This window comes from Dreissena polymorpha, chromosome 5 (genome assembly GCF_020536995.1).
Source record: "Dreissena polymorpha isolate Duluth1 chromosome 5, UMN_Dpol_1.0, whole genome shotgun sequence".
Classification (NCBI taxonomy): domain Eukaryota; kingdom Metazoa; phylum Mollusca; class Bivalvia; order Myida; family Dreissenidae; genus Dreissena; species Dreissena polymorpha.
This window is the reverse complement of record NC_068359.1, coordinates 86,864,697-86,885,272: the sequence shown is the minus strand read 5'-3', so window position 1 is coordinate 86,885,272 and position 20,576 is coordinate 86,864,697. Positions and strand designations below refer to the sequence as shown.

At 34.9% G+C, this 20,576-nt stretch overlaps 1 protein-coding gene across 1 annotated transcript; it reads left to right on the top strand.

The window, feature by feature from the left end:
• The first annotated feature begins 3,487 nt into the window (after positions 1-3,487).
• Positions 3,488-17,366, top strand: LOC127882390 (gamma-aminobutyric acid type B receptor subunit 2-like). Its single transcript, XM_052430989.1, has 9 exons — positions 3,488-3,653; positions 4,591-4,677; positions 8,766-8,916; positions 9,768-9,882; positions 11,786-11,893; positions 13,523-13,645; positions 14,838-14,984; positions 15,341-15,529; positions 16,151-17,366. Exons 1-9 carry the CDS (start codon positions 3,557-3,559, stop codon positions 16,277-16,279), a joined length of 1,146 nt encoding a protein of 381 aa, XP_052286949.1. The 5' UTR covers positions 3,488-3,556; the 3' UTR covers positions 16,280-17,366.
• Positions 17,367-20,576: the final 3,210 nt, after the last annotated feature.

Sequence of the window (20,576 nt, the reverse complement as noted above, 5' to 3'; positions counted from 1 at the left end):
CTATGCATAAATGGGTAAAAGAGGAGTTGAACGCATGAAGTCTTCCAAAACCCGTCGCAGCTTATTCCTTTCTTCACCATCTCCACTCTTGTCATTCAGCCTTTCAAGTTTGATTACACTATACTTAAATTGTGTCAATGCACGAATATACAACAATACAACGATGCAACAAAATTAATAGGTGCGTAAAAGGAGCCATCCAACAGATTTCACGTTTTGGTAAATTGACAAAATTAAAAAGAAGTTGTTTCAGATTCGCAAATTTTCAATTTAGTTATGATATGTTTGAGGAAATAGTAATACTGACCATTTACCAAGCTCTTTAATATCTATTATATGCATATTTGATGATTATCTAGTATATGCATCTTTTGGTGATTTGAAAACCTGAAAATTATAAAGCGTCGTGCGACGCGAAACGATTGAATAATTTGGAAAGTTCTGTTCTTGTCTTTTTATTTTGGGATACTACGAGGATTGCTTATATAGGTAAAAAATACATTTGCTCTAAGCATTGATGGCCGAGTGGTCTAGGTAGGAGACTTTTTACTCCAGGGATCAGTGGTTCGAGCCCTGTTGAGGGTTACATTTGTTTTATGTATCTTTTTAAATTGCATTATTGGGGGTTTTTTACTGGAGATTTTTAGTTCAAATGTTTAAATTTATCACTATAAAGCATTTAATTACAAGCTTCAATACATTCCAAAATATGTTGGACGGCCCCTTTCAAATTAAGAAAACACAAGAACACGCCATTTTAATGCGTCCAACATGTGTAGTGCATGTAAAATTGAATACCTCGTCTGCTACAGGCGTTTAAGCTTGGACTATTCGGACCGAAGATAGTGTGGGTGTTCGTCGGCTGGTTTTCTACGAACTTCTGGTTGGTTCCAGACCCTCGCATTGACTGCACACCGGAACAAATGTCCCAGGCTGCAGAGGGCGCATTTGTCACTGCCGCTGTGTATTACAATCCTGTAGAGGAGATTGGGGTCGGTGGAATGACAGGTAGTGATCCATATTTGGAATAATGTTTACCTAAAAATCAACTCATAAATAAAGGATATTAACTGAGTTCGTATTTGAAATCATATTTTAGTAAACAAATATGAAGACGAATATCATAAAGCAACCATACGAATATATTTTAGGTCGACTTTCATAAATGTTTATACAATTTTAAGGTTAGATATAATTTCATATGTTTTAAAAACAAACTCATATACAGCAAAAAAATGCGATATATTCTAGGAAATGCAGAGTTTTAACGATATGAACGAACGTAGTTTTCTCGAAATATCGACGTGCTCATTATCGGACTTGTTAAATTAATGACAAAAGTTGTATCTTTTACATTTAACAAATATTATTAATATTTACAGTTTGTCACGAAAAGCATTGCATGGCATTTTTTAAATAATATGTTTGATATTGATGTTGTCAAAATTAAAGGGCATTTGTCTTGCATTCTATTAATATTTTTATGAAAAAAAACAACGTTCTTAATTTTGAATTTTTTAAAATAAATAAATGAATGATAACAATATATTGTTAAGGTAAGTTTAGATGTCCTCGGTTTATTTATTGATTTATATACCATGTTTTGCATACCATGAGTGCATGAAGAAGCATTGCATTATGACAATACCTATATACTAGTAGATTTATTTAAAAATCGATAGAAGAAACTAAGGTGGAATCTCAACTCAAGCTAAAAGGCTTTGTATTTTGATAGATTAGCTAAAAGTTTATTTAACCACGTTGCCTCAAACATGCTTGTGATAATTGTAGAGCAATAAAAACCATACATTTAATGTTAATGTGTTAGTATTGTAAATTGCATACACCTCGAATAATAGTTAATGTTTAAAACATTAACTTGAATACGCGGCACCTTAACTTTAACCCATTTATGCCTAGCGTTTAGAAAAAAAGGCCTTGGCAAACAGCGTAGACCCAGATGAGACAACGCATGATGCGGCGTCTGATCAGGGTCTTCGCTGTTTGCTTAAATTAATGTTTGTAAGAAATATTCTAAATATAGAAATAAATATACTAAACATCCCTAATTATGGAAATAAATTGACCCAATTAAGAAGGATGAGAGAGTCCACTAGGCATAATAGGGTTATATTTTAATGCGTAAGTATTGTAAATTACAGAAACTTCGGAAAATAGTTAATGTTTAAAACATAAACTTGAATTCATAGCATAAAAACGTGTTTGCTAAAATCAAACGTTATTTTGTTAAACAATTACATGTATTTTTTTTTAAATATTATAGTACCCGTTAGCTAACACGGGTCATATTATAAAATGGTTGGGTGCCTACCAAGCAGCTTCAGCAATCGACCGCTACAGCTTGTGCTTCTGCTGATAGCTCGGCATTGGGGATAGAAACAGAGTTTCCATACGTTAATTAGTTTAAGTGGCGTATACAACAATAAATGCTTTCTCTTGATCGAGGGCGTCGCCATTGTAGTAAATAAACATTGTCCTTTTACCCGTGTAGCCTCTCAATATGTGAAACGATGGGAAGTCCATCCGGAGCATACACCGGACCAGGATCAATTCAAGTTCACTTTGGGCGTGGCCTACGACCATATTTGGATGTCTACATTGCCACTGGACTGCGCGGACAAAACGCTCAGACGTATAGGTACATTTACATATATTATCGCTCGTTATGGACCTGGCATCGCTTCTGCTTAACTGGGCATAATTCTTGTGCGTAAAGTGTCGTCCCAGATTAGCCTGTGCAGTCCGCACAGGCAAATTAGGGACGACACTTTCTGCCGTAATTGGATTTTATTTAAACGAAAAATGGCATAAAAGCGGAAAGTGTCGTACTTGGAAGGCTAATCTGGGACGACACTTTACGTACATGCATTATGCCCAGTTTTCTCAGAACGCGTCTCATATAAGTATAGCATTAGGGTATACTGTCGCTTAACAACATATGGTCAAATATGAATTGACTGAATGGCTCTCGAAACCATTTTAACCCATTTATGCCAAGTGGACTCTCCAATCCTTCAAAATCTGATCATTTTATATCCAAAATTAGGGATGTCTAGTATATTTATTTCTATATTTGAAATATAACCTACAGAAATTCCGTTAAGCAAACAGCGCAGACCTAGATGAGACGCTGCATACTGCGGCGTCTCATCAGGGTCTACGCTGTTTGCCAATGCCTTTTTTCTAAACGCTAGGCATAAATGGGTTAACTAAATAAAATGGTTTATCCCTGCTGAACGCTAGCACATTGCTAAAGCTAGTTACTGTATTATTGTTGATCACCACTGGACTTTCGATGAAATATTTCTACAGAAGTCATTGGACTGACGATATAAGGTGTTGACATGCTGATTAGCATATGCCTTAAAATAAAAGTTTTGTGTCTCTAAAAATCAAATAATAAACATGCGTTACTATTTGGTAAAAATTCTTTTATTTAATAAAAATAAACATATGCACCATTGCAGGGCACCCTAAGACAATTGGTGACTTCACCTACAAGGATTCGGACATCGGCGAGATCGTATTTCAATGCATGGAAAACCAGAGTATCATCGGCATGTCTGGAAGAATATCATTTGCCAAAGGTGGTGCGGACCCAGACAAAAACATATTGCTGCAACGCATACAAGGTCGCAGTATTTAATACATTTATTTTCTAGACGCTATGCATACATGGGTTAAGTTTTGAGTGAATGTGAAGTGTCACGGATATTGGCTGTTGTAAATAAAGCAAAACCTAAATGGCGTGTAATTACATTGAAATGGGATGAAAACGTATTAATGTTTTTCATTTTCAGATCATGTTTGAACATTTGTGTTTTAAAGGAATGTTTCTCCTTCATATCATATACGACTTTATGTCGGTCAAGAACATCCTGACATTAGAAAGCAATCAAGTTTAAAGGGGCAGTCAACCAGATTGACGAACAAAGATAAGTTCTAAAATACCGTCATTAAATGCTTTATATTGATAAATTTAAACATTGGATCTAAAAATCTCCAGTAAAAAAATCAAGAATAAAATGAAAAAAAAAACAACCCTAAACAAGGCTCGAACCACTGACCCCTGGAGTCCTGAACTGAAAAGAGTAAAAAAAATCTCCCATGTAGACCACTCGGTCAGCCATGGTCATACAATCAGCGTTGTTTTTTATACTTTATAAAAGCATCCTCATATTTGCACAAAATATAACGACAACAACATAACTCTCCAAATTACCTGGTAGACATACTCAGTAAAATTTTAGTAACAAATATACTGAACATATGAAAACTTAACAACATTTTTTAAGTAATGTAATAAACCAGTTGTGATATTTTAATCAATATAAACTAATAATTGTAAAAAAATGCGGTATTAAATAACTTTTCTTTTTTCGTGATATATAGCAATCGTGTTGACCATCCCTTTAAAATGTAAATTCATTAATACAAACGTATTAATCCATAGTATTGATAACACGCTTTTTGATGTAATAAATAAGACGGCAAGTGATAGTTGTCTACTTTATTCAAGAGCTTTATTCAAGAGCTGCTGTTATTATGCTTTAGTCTTGCCATTTTCAGGTGGAAAAAGAATAAATATTGGGTATTATCGACAAGATACTGATCCGAAGGGATTCGAATGGATACCCGGTGCCTTGCAATGGAAAGGTAGCTTAGTTTATACATACTAATTAATATCAATAATCATACGTTAAGTAATAATGGCCATCTATCGAGTGGTATGACGATGTTAAAAGGTACTTTGTAAAATGAACTTAGTAATGTATACACGGTTTTCAATTGTCTTCTTACCATTTGTTATTTTTCAATCGAAAGCCCTGCGAAATAAAGCATATGACAACAAAACAAAGTATACAACATGCAACATATATTTAAAACTCATGAAGTCATAATAGACTTCTTAAAATCGAATTTCCGAAAAAGACTGCTATCAAAGGTATGCAAACAGTCAAACAAATGATTAATTGGCAGCCCTATAAATGATTTTTTTGTTAAACGATAACCTCCAGAAACTCTATCCGAAGAGAAATTCTTGTTCGTAACTACTTGTATAGCAGGACACCGATTGCAAACATTCGATTATTAAACCTGGGATCCCCACTGCGGAAATGTTAATTGAAAGCATTCGAGTTAAAAGTGATCAAACCTCACATTTTCCAAATAATAAATAAAAATCAAAGGTCTCAAAAATGCGCTTTTGAAGACAGAAAATGAATACAAATGTATATGAATGTGAAAACGTGTGAACTCTTCGCACATATCTTTTTGACTCGTTGCGGAAGTATTAACATTATATTTTACTCTGATTATAACATAGGTCCGTACGGTTTTTGTATAAAAATATGGTCCACCTATTAAAGATATTGAGCTCTTCACCCCCAGGGTACGAATTCAAATGAAAAAGCAATATATATTTACAATCAAGAATTGTGTTACAGGTAATCGTTTTGTATTCTTGTAAATTTGTTAAATTTGTAATAAGCTATTTTATTTCATTAATTATGAATCATCATCGTTACTGTTTGAAGATGTCGATGTTATCGTATATTTGTACTCCGAGTACAGGTGAACGCGTTCATTTGTGTACTATTTTGCTGTCCTCTTCCAGCGTTCATACTAAAAAACGGGTACATCTCTATCAGCGCCAGTGCATATCGACGGCTAATGAGGCTTAATATCTTAATTAATTGGGCATAAACAATGGTCCGTGACGGTTTTGCGGGCGTGGTAAAAAACTTGTTATTAATTTTGCGATTTATGCTCGACTGCGTTTAAGGTTCGGTCCACCTTTCAGTAGCTTTAAATGCGTTGCATCGATCGTTGCAATTCGGTAACCCAATATGTATTTTTTGTTTTGTGTTGTGTTTTATGTTTTTTCATATACTTCTTTTTTGCAACATGCCTTACACAAAAGTTCACGTATTCCCCAGAATTCTGTCCATTCCCATCATACCAGATTAAGTTATAAAGGTGCTTTCTCTGTACCAACGGTTAAAGGAAATGGGAAGAGGTCCTTCAGTTACTTGGGTTGCACATTGTGGAATAAACTACCATCTTTTATAACCCAGATGACATTATTGTCCAGTTTTAAATCTGCAATCAAACAACATCTTTTAAACAGAGTCTTTTAATATATTTTAAGTTGCTATGCTATGCTGTTAAATGTTTACATTTTCCTTTCCCAATGTCTTATCTTTTCGGATTAATAATACATTCATACTTAATGTGACTTTTAAATTTTTGTTTGTTGTAGTAACCTTAAATTTTTAATCCATCCAAATTTATCGGTGATATGACGATCATAATTGATACATTTGTGTCCGTTGATCTGAATCTCAGTATTATATGTCATGTATTTATTATTATTAACATAGTACGTGTATTTAGTATTAATTTATTACTAGTGCCTCTCTATGTCGTGCCACCAACAATCAAGGACCGCAATGAAAATAAGGGATATTGCTCTTTTTTGTGTAATCCTTGGCGTTAGTGTGCATGCCATAGTGCATTCTATGCATGTACTTTTCAATTATGATTGTTTTTACTTCATATTGTTTTATGTACATGTTGTTTCAATGCATTGTGAGTATGTATGCTATCTCCGAAATAAATCTATCTATCTGTCTACGTGAGTTAATAAGAACGTTTCTCCTGATACTAATTGTGATAATTCTGATAACATTGATTTTTAAATGAATCTAAATATTGTCTCATTATTCGAATCGAATGCGCACGTTCTGCGCCTGGCAGCACGCAGTCATAATTGACATTTTCTTTTATCCGAATAATGACTTAATAATATGTTTCTTGGTAAAATTTGTGACATGCTAGATGATAATTGCGTCTATGTACGGACAATTACACTACTCCGTCCCTTTAATTGGGTGACTATTTTATTATTATTTTTTTATATCTTTTAAAGAAAAATAGTTTGCTACAAGCAATATAATTTGTTCAGCGTGACTAACGATTTGTTAAACATATTTAAATAACAAACATTTAAATATCCTTGACAGACATAACAGTTTATTAACGTCTCACTTTTGTACAAAAGACGTGAATTAAATCTATAGGCGCGTCTTTTAATAATACTGTCAATAACTGTCTAACAGTATTGCCTTCAAACAGTTGGATACGTAGTTTGGCACCTGCGTTGGCCGGATATCGGGTTGTCTATCCGTTGTCCGTTTCGTGGCTTCACGATTTTTGGGAAACATATCGACCGATCATCATACACGTTAGTATGCTGGATACTAAGGAAAACATGAAAAGATCTATTGATTTTTTTTTTAATCTGAGATATGTGTTTACATGGGCTCATTAGATACAAAATGACGTTTCCGGATGGTGTCTAAATACGGTTTTACCTATGTTAATTTAACTTATATATTTTAACTTGAACGAATAGCAAATAAAAGTATGTCAACTTTCTTGTCAAATGGAAAATAATGTGAAATTGAACCATCACTACGTAACTATTCAAGTCGTCGGTCAATGCATTCAATAAAGGTTGTTAATAATCGTTTCTTGAGAATATTTAAATTCTTAACAAACACGATTTAATTTTTTTACGGCTGTCATACATTGTAGGATATATTACAATAGTGATACAACTGATGCGTTTAAGATAAAAATTAGGAGACTAAGGAGAGAAACATTGCTGTAGCATTATCGTATGATCAACATATCATTATCAACATAATACGACACAATCAATATATTAAATATACCACCAAAAGTAATTGGGTCACTGCCTTTACAAATGTCAATATAAACATACACTTAACCTTACATTAGTAACAAGACGTACACATATATGTAATAAACATTTCTTATTAATTTCACATATTGTCGATTTGGTGCCTACTCGATATGGATCATCGATTATGTTACATGGTTTAGTAGCAACAATGTTGATATTTGTCAACAGTAAAAAGTGTTTAGTTATATGATTTGGGGTCTCGACAGTGTGTCTAAGCTGTTGTCATACTTTTCTCATAACATAATTATTATATTCAAATTGACAACATCAAACATTAAAGCAGTCTCAAAAAGAAAGTTAAAAACTACTCCCTTATCCCGACCCATATTAAGGTTTCTTTTATCGGCATTGTTTTCCCGGTAACTTGAATCCATTTGTGTATTTTTGCAAATGCTGAAGAGAGATATACGGTTCCGTAACATTAAATAAGACGAGAGTTGACGTTTTGAGTGTATAACATGTAAGTTTAGCCAATAGCACACCTTAACTATTGTTACTCGCAATTTTTACACGGTATATAGTTTTTGAATACAATTTGTATTAATATAGTTTTTGAATACAATTTGAATTTGACGTTTTATTCCTAAACAAGACTATTGTCAAGCAATTTGGTCCCCTACCGGTGAAACTCCACCATTGTCAGATTTTTAAAATATTTGTTGCCATAGAAAACACAATTTGTGACGTATAGTATGAACAAAATGAAATAACGTGCATAATCTCCATATTGCCATCTATCCATATTTCAAGTTTCATGAAAAAATATGATTTATTTTTTAAATAATCGCAGGATCAAGAAAAGTGTGACAGACTGACTGACAGACAGACTCACGGACACACAGAGCGCAAACCATAAGTTCCCTCCGGTTTCACCGGTAGGGGACAATAAATATATGCCGTTTCTGGTAGTTTCACGTACACATATTTGGCAACTTGTTAAATTATAAAATAAGTTGTTTCAAAATATTTTTAGACAACAAGGTCCCTCGAGATTCAACGTTCGTAACTCGCAAGGAGATAGTCATCCCACCCTCCCTGTACATCACACTAAGTGTGTTGTCAAGTCTTGGGATCCTAATTGCCATTCTGTTTCTGTCTTTCAACATCTGCTACAGGACAAACAGGTAACGAATGTGCATAAAGTATATTTGAGTCGCGTTATGAGAAAACTGGGCATAATGCATGTGCGTAAAGTGTCGTCCCAGATTAGCCTGTGCAGTCCACGCAGGCTAATCAGGGACGACACTTTCCGCCTTAACTGGTTTTTCGTGCAGAAGAAACTTCCTTTAAGCAAAACATACCATAAAAGCGGAAAGTGTCGTCCGTGATTAACCTCTGCGAACTGCTAATGCTTATCTGGAACGACACTTTACGCAAATGCATTAAGCCCAGTTTTCTCAGAACAAGGCTCATTTATAAATTCGATATACACGTTAACATATGTTTGATTGTTTATGAACTAACGATTCGTGTCCTTAACAGTTTTGAAACAAAGTCGAGTTACTCCGGTAATTATAGACAGTCGGCTGATGTCTATGTGAGCGTTTATATTTGAATACCTATGTAAGTCAATATGCATCTACTTAATCATATATTATATATCTATTTTAACATGACCTACGCTCCAGGAGTGAAATAAAGTAATGCTCAATTTTGATAATTACACGGGTGTTATTACGCTAGTCATATAACTGTGTAATTACGTTATTTTTGTGACGAAATGACGTCATCATTCAAGCGAAATCATTCAGTTAAACTCTAAAAATGTGAATAAACGGTGAAAAGAGCATAAAATAAAAAGAAAATTTGTTGGTCATGTTATAAATAGAATCTTAGATTCGTGGTCATCTAAATAAAGATAGAAACTCGACAAGCCTCGTCTATATCTTTTTTTAGATGACTCGTTTAATAAATTCAATACAAAACGACCACTCATGCAAGATCCTATATATGTAAATACAGTTTTCGATTTCAGATTTGTGAAGCTTTCTTCACCAAACATCAACAACGTGCTCTTACTTGGGTGCGTTTTGTGTTACGTCACAGTTTTCATCAGACCAACAGAAAATATTACCATAGCCACATGCCAGGTATAAAGCTTTATCTTGGTCATTTGCCGTGAAAGATTGGCCCCACTACATGTGGTCGTAGTAATAACCAAAACACACCATTTAAAATCATGATAATAATACTCCAAACGTAGCGCTCAATTCAAAACTCTGTTCAAACTGCTTTCTATTTGAATACGTTACTAATTGATTGCATCTTTGAAAATTGTTTATTGTTGTGACCTTATGAATGTAAACAAATATTGCCTTTTGTATTCACCTGTACTGTGTATTGAACATGCATTTTTATTAACAGTTTTGGCAATGTTCTGGGCACTGATCCCACTACAAAAGCTGGTGAAAGAACTGAACCTACTATTTGCTACGATATTGTTTCACATAAAGTAAACATTATTTTAAATTTCGTACAAAAGGACAATTTTCTAATAATTGTACATTAATCTAAAACATAATGCATCCATTATATTTAGACAAATGAAATAATGCTCCTGACTTAGAGCAGAGTTTCAAATAAAGTATCTAATTTGGATAATAATCGATTAAGATTGAAACAAAAATTAAGCTTATATAACGTTTTTGACAAATATTGTCATAAAAATCGTTTTAAAAAACACGCAGGTTCAAATTCCATGCTTTCTTCGATGTCAATCAGATCCTGTACCATAGGATTAACTTTTACTGCGAAGAAACCGCGTTTGAATCGCGGTCAGGAAAAGTCTTAAATCAAGATTGTCCTTGCTATTTTAAGTTTTCTTTGTGTAAAAGTTGTAAACAAACATAAGTCGACTTTTAAATATGTTATAAATTTCTTACAAAAACACCTCTAAATTTCTCGGAACTTCTTTTAAAAGAAAGGTGAGTGTGAACGCTGGAATATTGCTGACTTTTTCCATGGAAGAATCTGGCATTTGTTTTTTACAGTATTAAAAATAATCAGGTTTGAACAAAACCTTATTATTTTTTTTAGATGAAACGAATGATTTGCTAGATGCAATATTCTTTCAATTTAGATTTATTGTCCGACCAATTTGGCTTCTTCAGATCAGATTCCTTCTTTTAAGCCCTCACAAAAGGCTGTGGGATACAGAATTGGCGTTGGCAGTCTGTCAATCCTTCAGTCCAACCGTCCGTAAGTCCGTCCGTCCGTCCGTCTGTCACAAACTTTTCTGGACTATATCTCAGAAAGTATATATAAGACATCAACATGAAACTTAATGAGTGTATGTATATCAATGCGGGAAAGTGTCCTGCATAAGACCATAACCCTTCACTTTCTTTATAAAGAGTAATAATCCTCTGTATGTTGTGTACGATGCTACTTTTAAGGTCCATATCGCATATACCATACAAGTTTTCAACATGAAACTGCGTGGATTTATTGATATCAATTATGAGAAAAGCCATTGTTAAGAATTCAACAATGTTAAGAACTTTCGTAAACAAGAATTATTACCGTGTTGTTGTTTTGTATGATGTAATTGTGCAGGGCTTTCAGATACGATACAATATTTTTACATGAAACTTCACGGCTGTTAAGATTTATAGATAATTGCCTTGCACATATCATTACCCTAGACTTTCTTAAAAAAAGTCACTGCCCTGTTTTGTGTGTGTATAATGTTACTTCTCAGGGCTATATCTCGGATACAACATGAAACTTCATGTTTTTAAAGGTATACATGAGGAGAATTTCGATGCATATAAACAATTACACTACACTAAATTATTTACTTAGAATCATGCTGTATATTAATGGATTTGCATCCATACATACACAGAATTTATTTGACGGATGATATCAATTCAACGACTTTGCTTGTTTACATTTTTTATGTTCTGTTATATCAAACATGACGTGATCTTAACAGTTTTGCATCAGGCTGTGCTACTGTGGTTAACGGGATTTGTGTGTTTCTCTTTTCAGGCAAGAGTTGTTTGCTTTTGCCTTGGATTCACCATAACGTTCGGTGCGCTTTTCACCAAAACGTGGCGTGTCTACCGCATTTTCACAAACAAAAAACTCTTGAAAAGGGTAGGTGCATGCAACAAAACTGCTCGGTCTATGGTTTTAAACTTATACAACGTTAATACAAATATTGGTTATTAACCACTAAATAATACGTAAGACAAAAACAATTGTTATGACTGTATGGTGCTGTTCCTACACATTTAACATTTCAAAATGTTGAAAGGTTCGTTGTAACAAGCACATTTACTGTACTGACCTTGACCTGTGTATTATTACAGCCCGAATAGCAGAACGCTATGTTAGAAAATAAGGGTTTTAAATCAATTGAATTTTTGTTCTTAAAACGAATATTGTGTTTTCACTGTCGAATAGACAAATATCAAGTTTATTTTGGCAAATGCATTTTTTAACACGTATTTGCCATCACAGAAATAGTATATGTATGTAATCAGATAAATACATACTTCATTCAATGGTCGATTCTTCTTCCGGAAAGCTCGATCAAGCAATCACAATGGTCGACTACCACGTCATAATTCATTGTGCAAGAAGTTTACATCATTATTCATCACGAAGATATGGCATTTCGTTCATAGCCGTCTCCTTGCTTTAAACACATACATGACAAATGCCAAATATGTGGACATTCACCAGCTGTTCCAGACCATCACTCATCATGCACTTTTAAAGAACCACACATTTCAAACATGTCTTAACAGTATGACGTGCGTTTCGGCTATTTCTTCAACTCAAAGATCCAGGTCACATTGTACAACTCAATGGTCAAAATGTTCAGCATTGTCTGGACATTAGGATCATCATTCATCATGCTATTGTAAGATAGTTTTCTACCAATTATCTCATGCTATTGTAAGATAGTTATCTACCAATTATCTTATGCTATTGTAAGATAGTTTTCTACCAATTATCTCATGCTATTTTAAGATAGTTTTCTACCTATTATCTCATGCTATTGTAAGATAGTTTTCTACCAATTATCTCATTCTATTGTAAGATAGTTTTCTACCAATTATCTCATGCTATTTTAAGATAGTTTTCTATCAATTATCTCATGCTATTTTAAGATAGTTTTCTACCAATTATCTCATGCTATTTTAAGATAGTTTTCTACCAATTATCTCATGCTATTTTAAGATAGTTTTCTACCAATTATCTCATGCTATTTTAAGATAGTTTTCTACCAATTATCTCATGCTATTTTAAGATAGTTTTCTACCAATTATCTCATGCTATTTTAAGATAGTTTTCTACCAATTATCTCAGTATGGAGACGGCGTGTTAGGTGTGTTACCCGTCTTCCTAGCAACACTGTTAACGCTATACAGAGAGGTCACAATTAAATTTCAAATTTTAATAATTGGTCGAATACGTTGTTCGCCATGTGGAGACAGGATTTCACTTGTAAGATATATATCTCTTGTCGTCCCAAGCTCAATGGCATAGTTATAGGCCGTATGTCATAAGAGAGCAACTAGCAAGACTCGTCTGTAACATCATTTAATGTTGACATATGTTTCCAATACTTTCAACCATGTCGAGATTGTGTGTCACATGTTAGCCTTGTTCTCCTTGCTCACAGGTTTCTCCAAACATGAGCATGATGAAACATATCAAATACTTTCCACTTTTCTTGATAATAGGCTAGAAATGTTGCTTTTGATACCTTTTCAGACCATCAAGGACATTCAACTCCTTGCTATCATTGCTGTACTCGTGCTGTTGTTGACAGCGATTCTAATTGTGTGGCAGATCTTTAGTCCATTTGAGGTGAAGCCATATGAACTGGAAAATCAGGTAATGTGTACCACAAGAGAGAAATTCACAAATTTAACGTACGTTTTACATTAATTTATCCTTACTTAGTATAATGTACTTTTGGTTTTTGATCCATTGTATCTCTGAATCGACCACTGAATAAACAGATATTGCGTTATGCATTTCTTTGATTTATACATATATTTCACTGATTTAATAACGGATTATATGCTGATTAAAGAGTTTTCTTGTTTTCATTGTTTAACTCTAAACACATATGAATATATACCCAAATTAATACAAGATAAAAGGAGGATCCATAAGAATGCCGGACTTAATATTTTTTAACGATAGCTGTTGTTGACGTAACGAAGTTATGTTTCCCGCGTAGTTCTCCAATCAAAATAATGCATCTCAGCGATTTAAACAAAACATCAGATAAAAACGATCATCTTTCCATTCATGATAAGTCGTAATGCGCCGCTTGTAACAATGTTTTCATCGTATTACTCGTTAATTAAAATGATAAAAATATTTAACCTACCGAATATTTCAATGAATGATCTATCTTCGATTTTAAAACAATGTCATATTATATTTATGATATTATTTTCGGTTGCACTTGACACAACATTAGTGTCTGTTTTCGTTTTCTTTAACATGTTCCGTAAATCATATGCCATCAAACCAATCAAACTATTATTTAGATTGCTTGTACATAGATATTTGTTTCGAAGTAGGTGTCTAAACTTTTGTGCCATGCGTGTACATCTTAGTGTTTTGTGTGTAAACTAGTGTGATATGTGTGTACACTATTGTGCTATTCGTATATACGAGAGTGTTAAATATGTACACCATTGCGTTATGTGTGTACACTAGTGTGGTATGTGTGTACCCTAGTATGGTATGGGTGTACCCTAGTGTAGTATGTGTGTACCCTAGTGTGGTATGTGTGTACCCTAGTGTGGTATGTGTGTACAAAATATTCTAAGCATATTATTCTTGTCTATATTAAATAAATGATTGACGATACACCGATTGGTAATTTACTTGAAATTAATATAGTATATAGCCAAGGAAATTAATGACACACATTTGTGCATTATCATATCCAAAAGGCTGTTTATTAATTGACAACTACCAAGCCTAAATAAATGCCAATAACTCTTTTTTTGTAGAAACAATGTCTGTCTTCTCGCCTCTATATTACCGTGTGTATTACATTTCACAGAAAGACGTAGTCGGCAATGACGAGGAAGTGCGTTTCTTCGTGCACACGTGCATCTCAAAACAATCTACGTACTTTGAATGGACCATCTTCATCATTGAAGGAATGATGCTGACGTTTGGTGCTTTTCTTGCATGGGAAACACGTCATGTATGCAATCGACTTTATCATGTTGCACTTATATTATTTCGAGATTTGAACGTTTGATTTAACTATTGTTAATTTTATGTTTAAGATGTGTTTTTAAAATTATAGTTCGATTATACATCTCTTTTTGCAATTAGTAAAATAGTTAACATTTGACTTAATCACCGTGTTCTTATTATACAATGATGCATTCTATTGGACTTTTGTATTGCACGGTATTGCAATGTAAATGCGATACAATGACGAAATTGATAGAATATTTGTTATATGGTATTTTGAGTTGTTTTGCAAATAGGTTATTTAAATAAAAGGTTTCGCCCTATTGCAGCTCAAGTTGTATTTATGTCTACGAATTTCAGGTAACAATAGCAGCTCTGAACGACTCCCACCAAATTAGCCTTTGCCTTTACAACGTTGTCATCCTAAGCGCCGTCGGGCTAACGCTTTCATTGGTCCTTGAAAACCAGGTGGTTCTGCTCTATGGAATAACATCCGGGTTTCTGGTTTTCGGCACGACACTTACACAGCTGTTTGTGTTCATTCCTAAGGTAATTAATTTACCTTCATTTCGCTTCGTTTATTTGTGTACATGAATATGACAGTTTTGTTAGAAATAATCATTATGGTATAGTTGCACTTGCGGCTACTTGAAGTTAGAATTATAAAAATATAGATTTTATTTTAAATACGTCAGCATTGAAAAACGCATAAGAAAAACGACGTATGACTGTTGCCTGGCTGGCTACCTGAAAGTGATATCTGGAGAACCACAGCCTTTGTTGAACACAATCCTGGGATTTAATAATCAGCATGTAAACAAATAAAGCTGATATTTAAACATGATTTGTATGTATTTAGAAACACTTAAATCACAGAAGCTTGTCACATGGCGTTTAAGACGTAAATGCAAAGAAAATCACCCGCGTTTAAAACATGTCTTCTTTCTATTTTTGTGTGTACCGTTCTCAGGGTCGAAACGCCGTTTAAAACTATCGATCGAATCATTTTACAACATAAAAGTGTTTTGTTATATAGTACCCTATATCAGATAGATAAATTGTCTACCAGTCGTTTCAAGTTAAAGTTTCACGAAGTGTTCTTTTTTTAATTATGTTCACGTTGTGGTAATTTCAAACAATATGTTTACGGGGTATTATTTTCCCAAATAGGTCCATGCGGTGTTCGCGAAGGTGGATTGTACCATCAACGGAGTGACTGGAACTGCAAAGGCAGATCAAGGTCGATCAGGAGGAAATGCGTCAACATCCGCTTCTTCAAAAAGAGCGCCTGAAAATTAAAGACGAAAGCTCAAATGATAGTTGATTACCGGTCAATAAATCCGTGCTTCGTGTTAGTATGTGCTTCGCATGACACCGTGCGTCATTTGCAGTTGTGAAGTAGAGCCTAATGAGTGTAGTCTCGACACTGTTGAGTTTGAGTTGTTTATTGGAAAAGTGAACGACGATACGCTTGCGGTTGTATATAACATTAAATCATCATACTAAAAGGAAAACAAAGAAAATCCTTTCGGTTTGAATAGTACCTGCGCTTTTTAACGAGTTCGAATTCACTAATTAGATCAATTTATAAATCAAATATGATGATGCACGTTTGATTAATGGTAGATGCATTTATTCAGAAATGCAGTTGATCGGTTATTTGTATAAAATTATTAACAAAACGTAAATATTTGTCATCTGTACTTTGCTGATTCTTAATTGACTTTAAGGGCCTTTTCACGTTTTGGTAAATTGACAAAATTAACACAAATTGTTTCAGATTCACAAATTCTCGTTTTAGTTATGATATGTGTGAGGAAACAGTAATACTGAAGATATACCATGCTCTACAATAGCCATTACATGCAGCTTTTGACGATTTAAAAACCTGAAAATCATAAAGCGTTGCATCGCAAAACGATTGAAAAATTGGGAGAGTTCTGTTGTTGTCTTTATATTTTGTGAAACTACGAGGATTGCTTATATATAGTATAAAATACATTCTTTATTGTATGAACACAGATGGCCGAGTGGTCTTAGTTGTAGGCTTTTACTCAAGGACTCCAGGGGTCTGTGGTTCGAGCCCTGTTGAGGGTTCCTTTTTTAACTTTATTCTTGATTTTTAACTGGAGCTTTTTAGATCAAATGTGTACATTAATCATTATAAAGCATTTAATGACACACTTCAAAACATGCCAAAATTTATAAAAAGGCGCCATTAATGTGTTCTTCATACCAGCATAAGCTTTATTATAATGCATGCACTTGTTAATTTTAAATAGTCTACAAATATTTAATCGTTCTACACTGAGTGGACAAATATGATGTATATATACTCGTTGTTTGAAATGTATACTCGTTGTTTGAAAGATTGTATTGTCATTGCCTTGATAGAGATTATACTTCGTTTCAATAGTTTGTTATGATAAGTTGATACCGACAAAAGCATACATCGACAAAAGTGTTGCCGTATTTATTCCATTAAAGAAATGACAATTAATGGGTTGCTTACTCAAAGTCGAACATGCAGTAAGCGGCATATTATATGTTGACCGGGTCTATGAATCGAATCCTTAAAACAGCATTTTTATCTGATTTATTAAAAAAATTATATGGCCTATACTTTTTGTTCCGATCATGAAATGTGCAGAGTCATGATCGTGAATGGCAATTTGAAATATCAATAAAATAAAGTAGACAAAGTACGTTCCTCTGAAAACAAAATCTTATCGAAATGGAACCTTTTTGGTATTCCTTGTAATGAAGTTGTCCGCCCAAAAAACTGATATAATAAAACGTGTCTTAAAATTTCCCCCAATTTAATGTTCATTTGTTTAAATGTCTACAAAAGCTAATATTTAACTACCAGAAATAAAAAAAAACATGTCCTTTACCAGTGGAATACATTGAAAAGACAAAATTGGGTTCTTGAATTATAATATAATTGCCTTTGATTTGTTGTGTAGTGTTATTTATTGTGATGGCTTATATTGTGTGGAATACCTTTTTAATAAAAGTTGTTTTTATATATTTATACTTTTAAGGCCACATGTAATTTGCCTATCTTTGTAATCTTACATACCAATGGCACATCTTTTTCCACATTTTAACGAAATAAGATATTACAATTAATACGATCAAATCTGGTTATGAAGCTCGTATCTGAGAGTATAAATTTCACTTAATGCTTACTTTTTGCTATAAATGTTGTGCGTCTGTAGTAAAAATATGTATACACAAATAAATCCAAGGTCGCCGTGGTGTAATGGATATGGTGTCCGCCTAGCGACCGGGAGGTCACGGGTTCGATCCCCGCTGTGGGAGCGTTCTTTCGATCTCCCATATAGACACCAAGTACTGGTTCTAGGCCCAGGAAACGGACTCGAGAGCATTTAAATAAGTAGGAATTACCTTTCTATGCAATCGAGCACAAATAATAGGTTTAAACTAAACTAAATCCACACATGAAAACAAATGTGAATTAATTCGATAGTTCGGTCGGTCCTTTCATTTACTGCGGGATTGGTGGAATAGAAATCTGATCGATAGTTCGGTCGGTCCTTTCATTTGCTGCAGGATTGGTGGAATAGAAATCTGATCAATGCATGATGTTTTTGATTATTAAAATAATCTGCATAAAGTCTGCTAACATACCGCACCTTCATAGATATTAAAATAAATGTATCTTCAAAGTATTTTACCTTAATGGATCATATTTCCTAATCACAAAACCGAACGCTTTGTTGTAAATATAGCAACATGAGGTTTTATAAAATAATGACAAACAAAAAACAGTTTTTTTTCTCATTTTAGACGTTGTGCTTTGTCGCAGAATATATATATATATGTTAAAAATGCCGTTTTCAGACATAATACTATTAAAAACGAAAGTTCGTCCATACTTAGGCAGAGGTGAAGGAGGCAGGAAAAATCTCAGGGAGTGGTCAACGTCCCTTCGGAGCTGTTTAACGCACCGAGGAGAGGCAACGACTGCGTCAATGACGACACTATGCCAACAGTTCCGGGAGGGAAGAAGCTTCCAAGGAGTTGACCCAGTCACCGGCCATACCTCTACAGAAAATAGCAACCTCAAGTTGTGCGAGAATTACCCACCATCAGTCTAATCAGTTATCCCAGCAAAGTCATGCTACGCATCACCCTTAATCGATTGAAAGGTAAGACCGAGGAACTGCTGGCCAAAGAGCAGGCTAGATAGAGAGCTGTGCGGAGCACAGTGGAACATATCTTCAACTGCAGAATCATAATTGAGAAACACTTTCAACACCAACGTGCCCTCTTCCACAACTCAACTTTATTGACTTTGAGAAAGCTTTCGACCGTTCGAGGCATGATGGCCTATGGCATGTTATGGGAGGATTTAACCTTGACGAAGGGCTGGTGCAAGTCATCAAGAACTGTACGGAAACGCAACCAGTCAGTGAAGTTATTATCAACGGACAGAAGGGGACTTCGTCAGGACATGAGTGGCGTCCGTCAGGGATGTCTGCTCTCTCTCTCCCCCCCCCCCTCTGTTCATGCGTTTCCTTTAGAATATAATGCAGGAGACTATTATTGACCACCACCCTTCTATTTCCATCGGCGAAAGACCCATCTCCAACTTGAGATTCTCTTATGACATTGACCTCATAAGTGGCACAAGCAGTGAACTTCAAGATTTCACCAACAGACTCTATGAAAGAGCAATAGCATACGGGATGGAGCTCGGCATGGAGAAGTCAATTATCATGGTGAAAAGCACGACCAACATCAGTGCACACATCACCATGAACGACGAGAAGCTAGATGACGCGACCAGCTTCAAGTACTTGGGCATGACCCTGTCCAAGGCTGGTACCACTACCGCTGAGGTAATAATAATTGAAATGGCGACGCGGCGATGGCAAGTCTGAGCCGGTTGTAGACAAGCCGTTCCTATCAGCTTCCCTACTAAGTACAGACTCTACAAGTCCCCGTAGTCTACATCCTACTCTACGGCTGCAAGACCTGGACGCTTTACGCGTTCACATAACGCAGGACACAGACATTTGAATATAAACGTATCCGAAGACTTCTCCGCATCTCTTATACGGAGCACAAGACCAACGAGTACGTCCGGAACATGACTGCAATAGCAGTTGGTTCACAAGAGCCTCTACTGGTGACTGTCAAACGACGAAAGTTGGCTTGTTTTGGACACGTCACCATGCACGACTCTCTGTGCAAGACTGTTCTCCAGGGCACGCTAGAGGGAGGTCGACGTCGAGGCCGTCAGGGGATAAGCTGGATTTATACTGCAAAAGTGTGGACATCCCTTCTCGTGGATGAATTACTCTCACAGCACACAACAAACCTGCCTGGAGGAGGATTTCTTTATTGGCGTCCCTCATTTCTCCCCAACGGCTAAACCGGTCCAGGGATGATGATGATGATGATGATGATGCCGGACAGGGCGCATCGTAGCATCGATACAATCGGGAAAACGACAACATTTTCAAATACCGCCACGCGAATATAGAAAAATGCTATGTATAAATATGTGTGCATTGATTTATATGTTAAATTGATCGAAAACTCAAATGGGATATTAATCAAGATG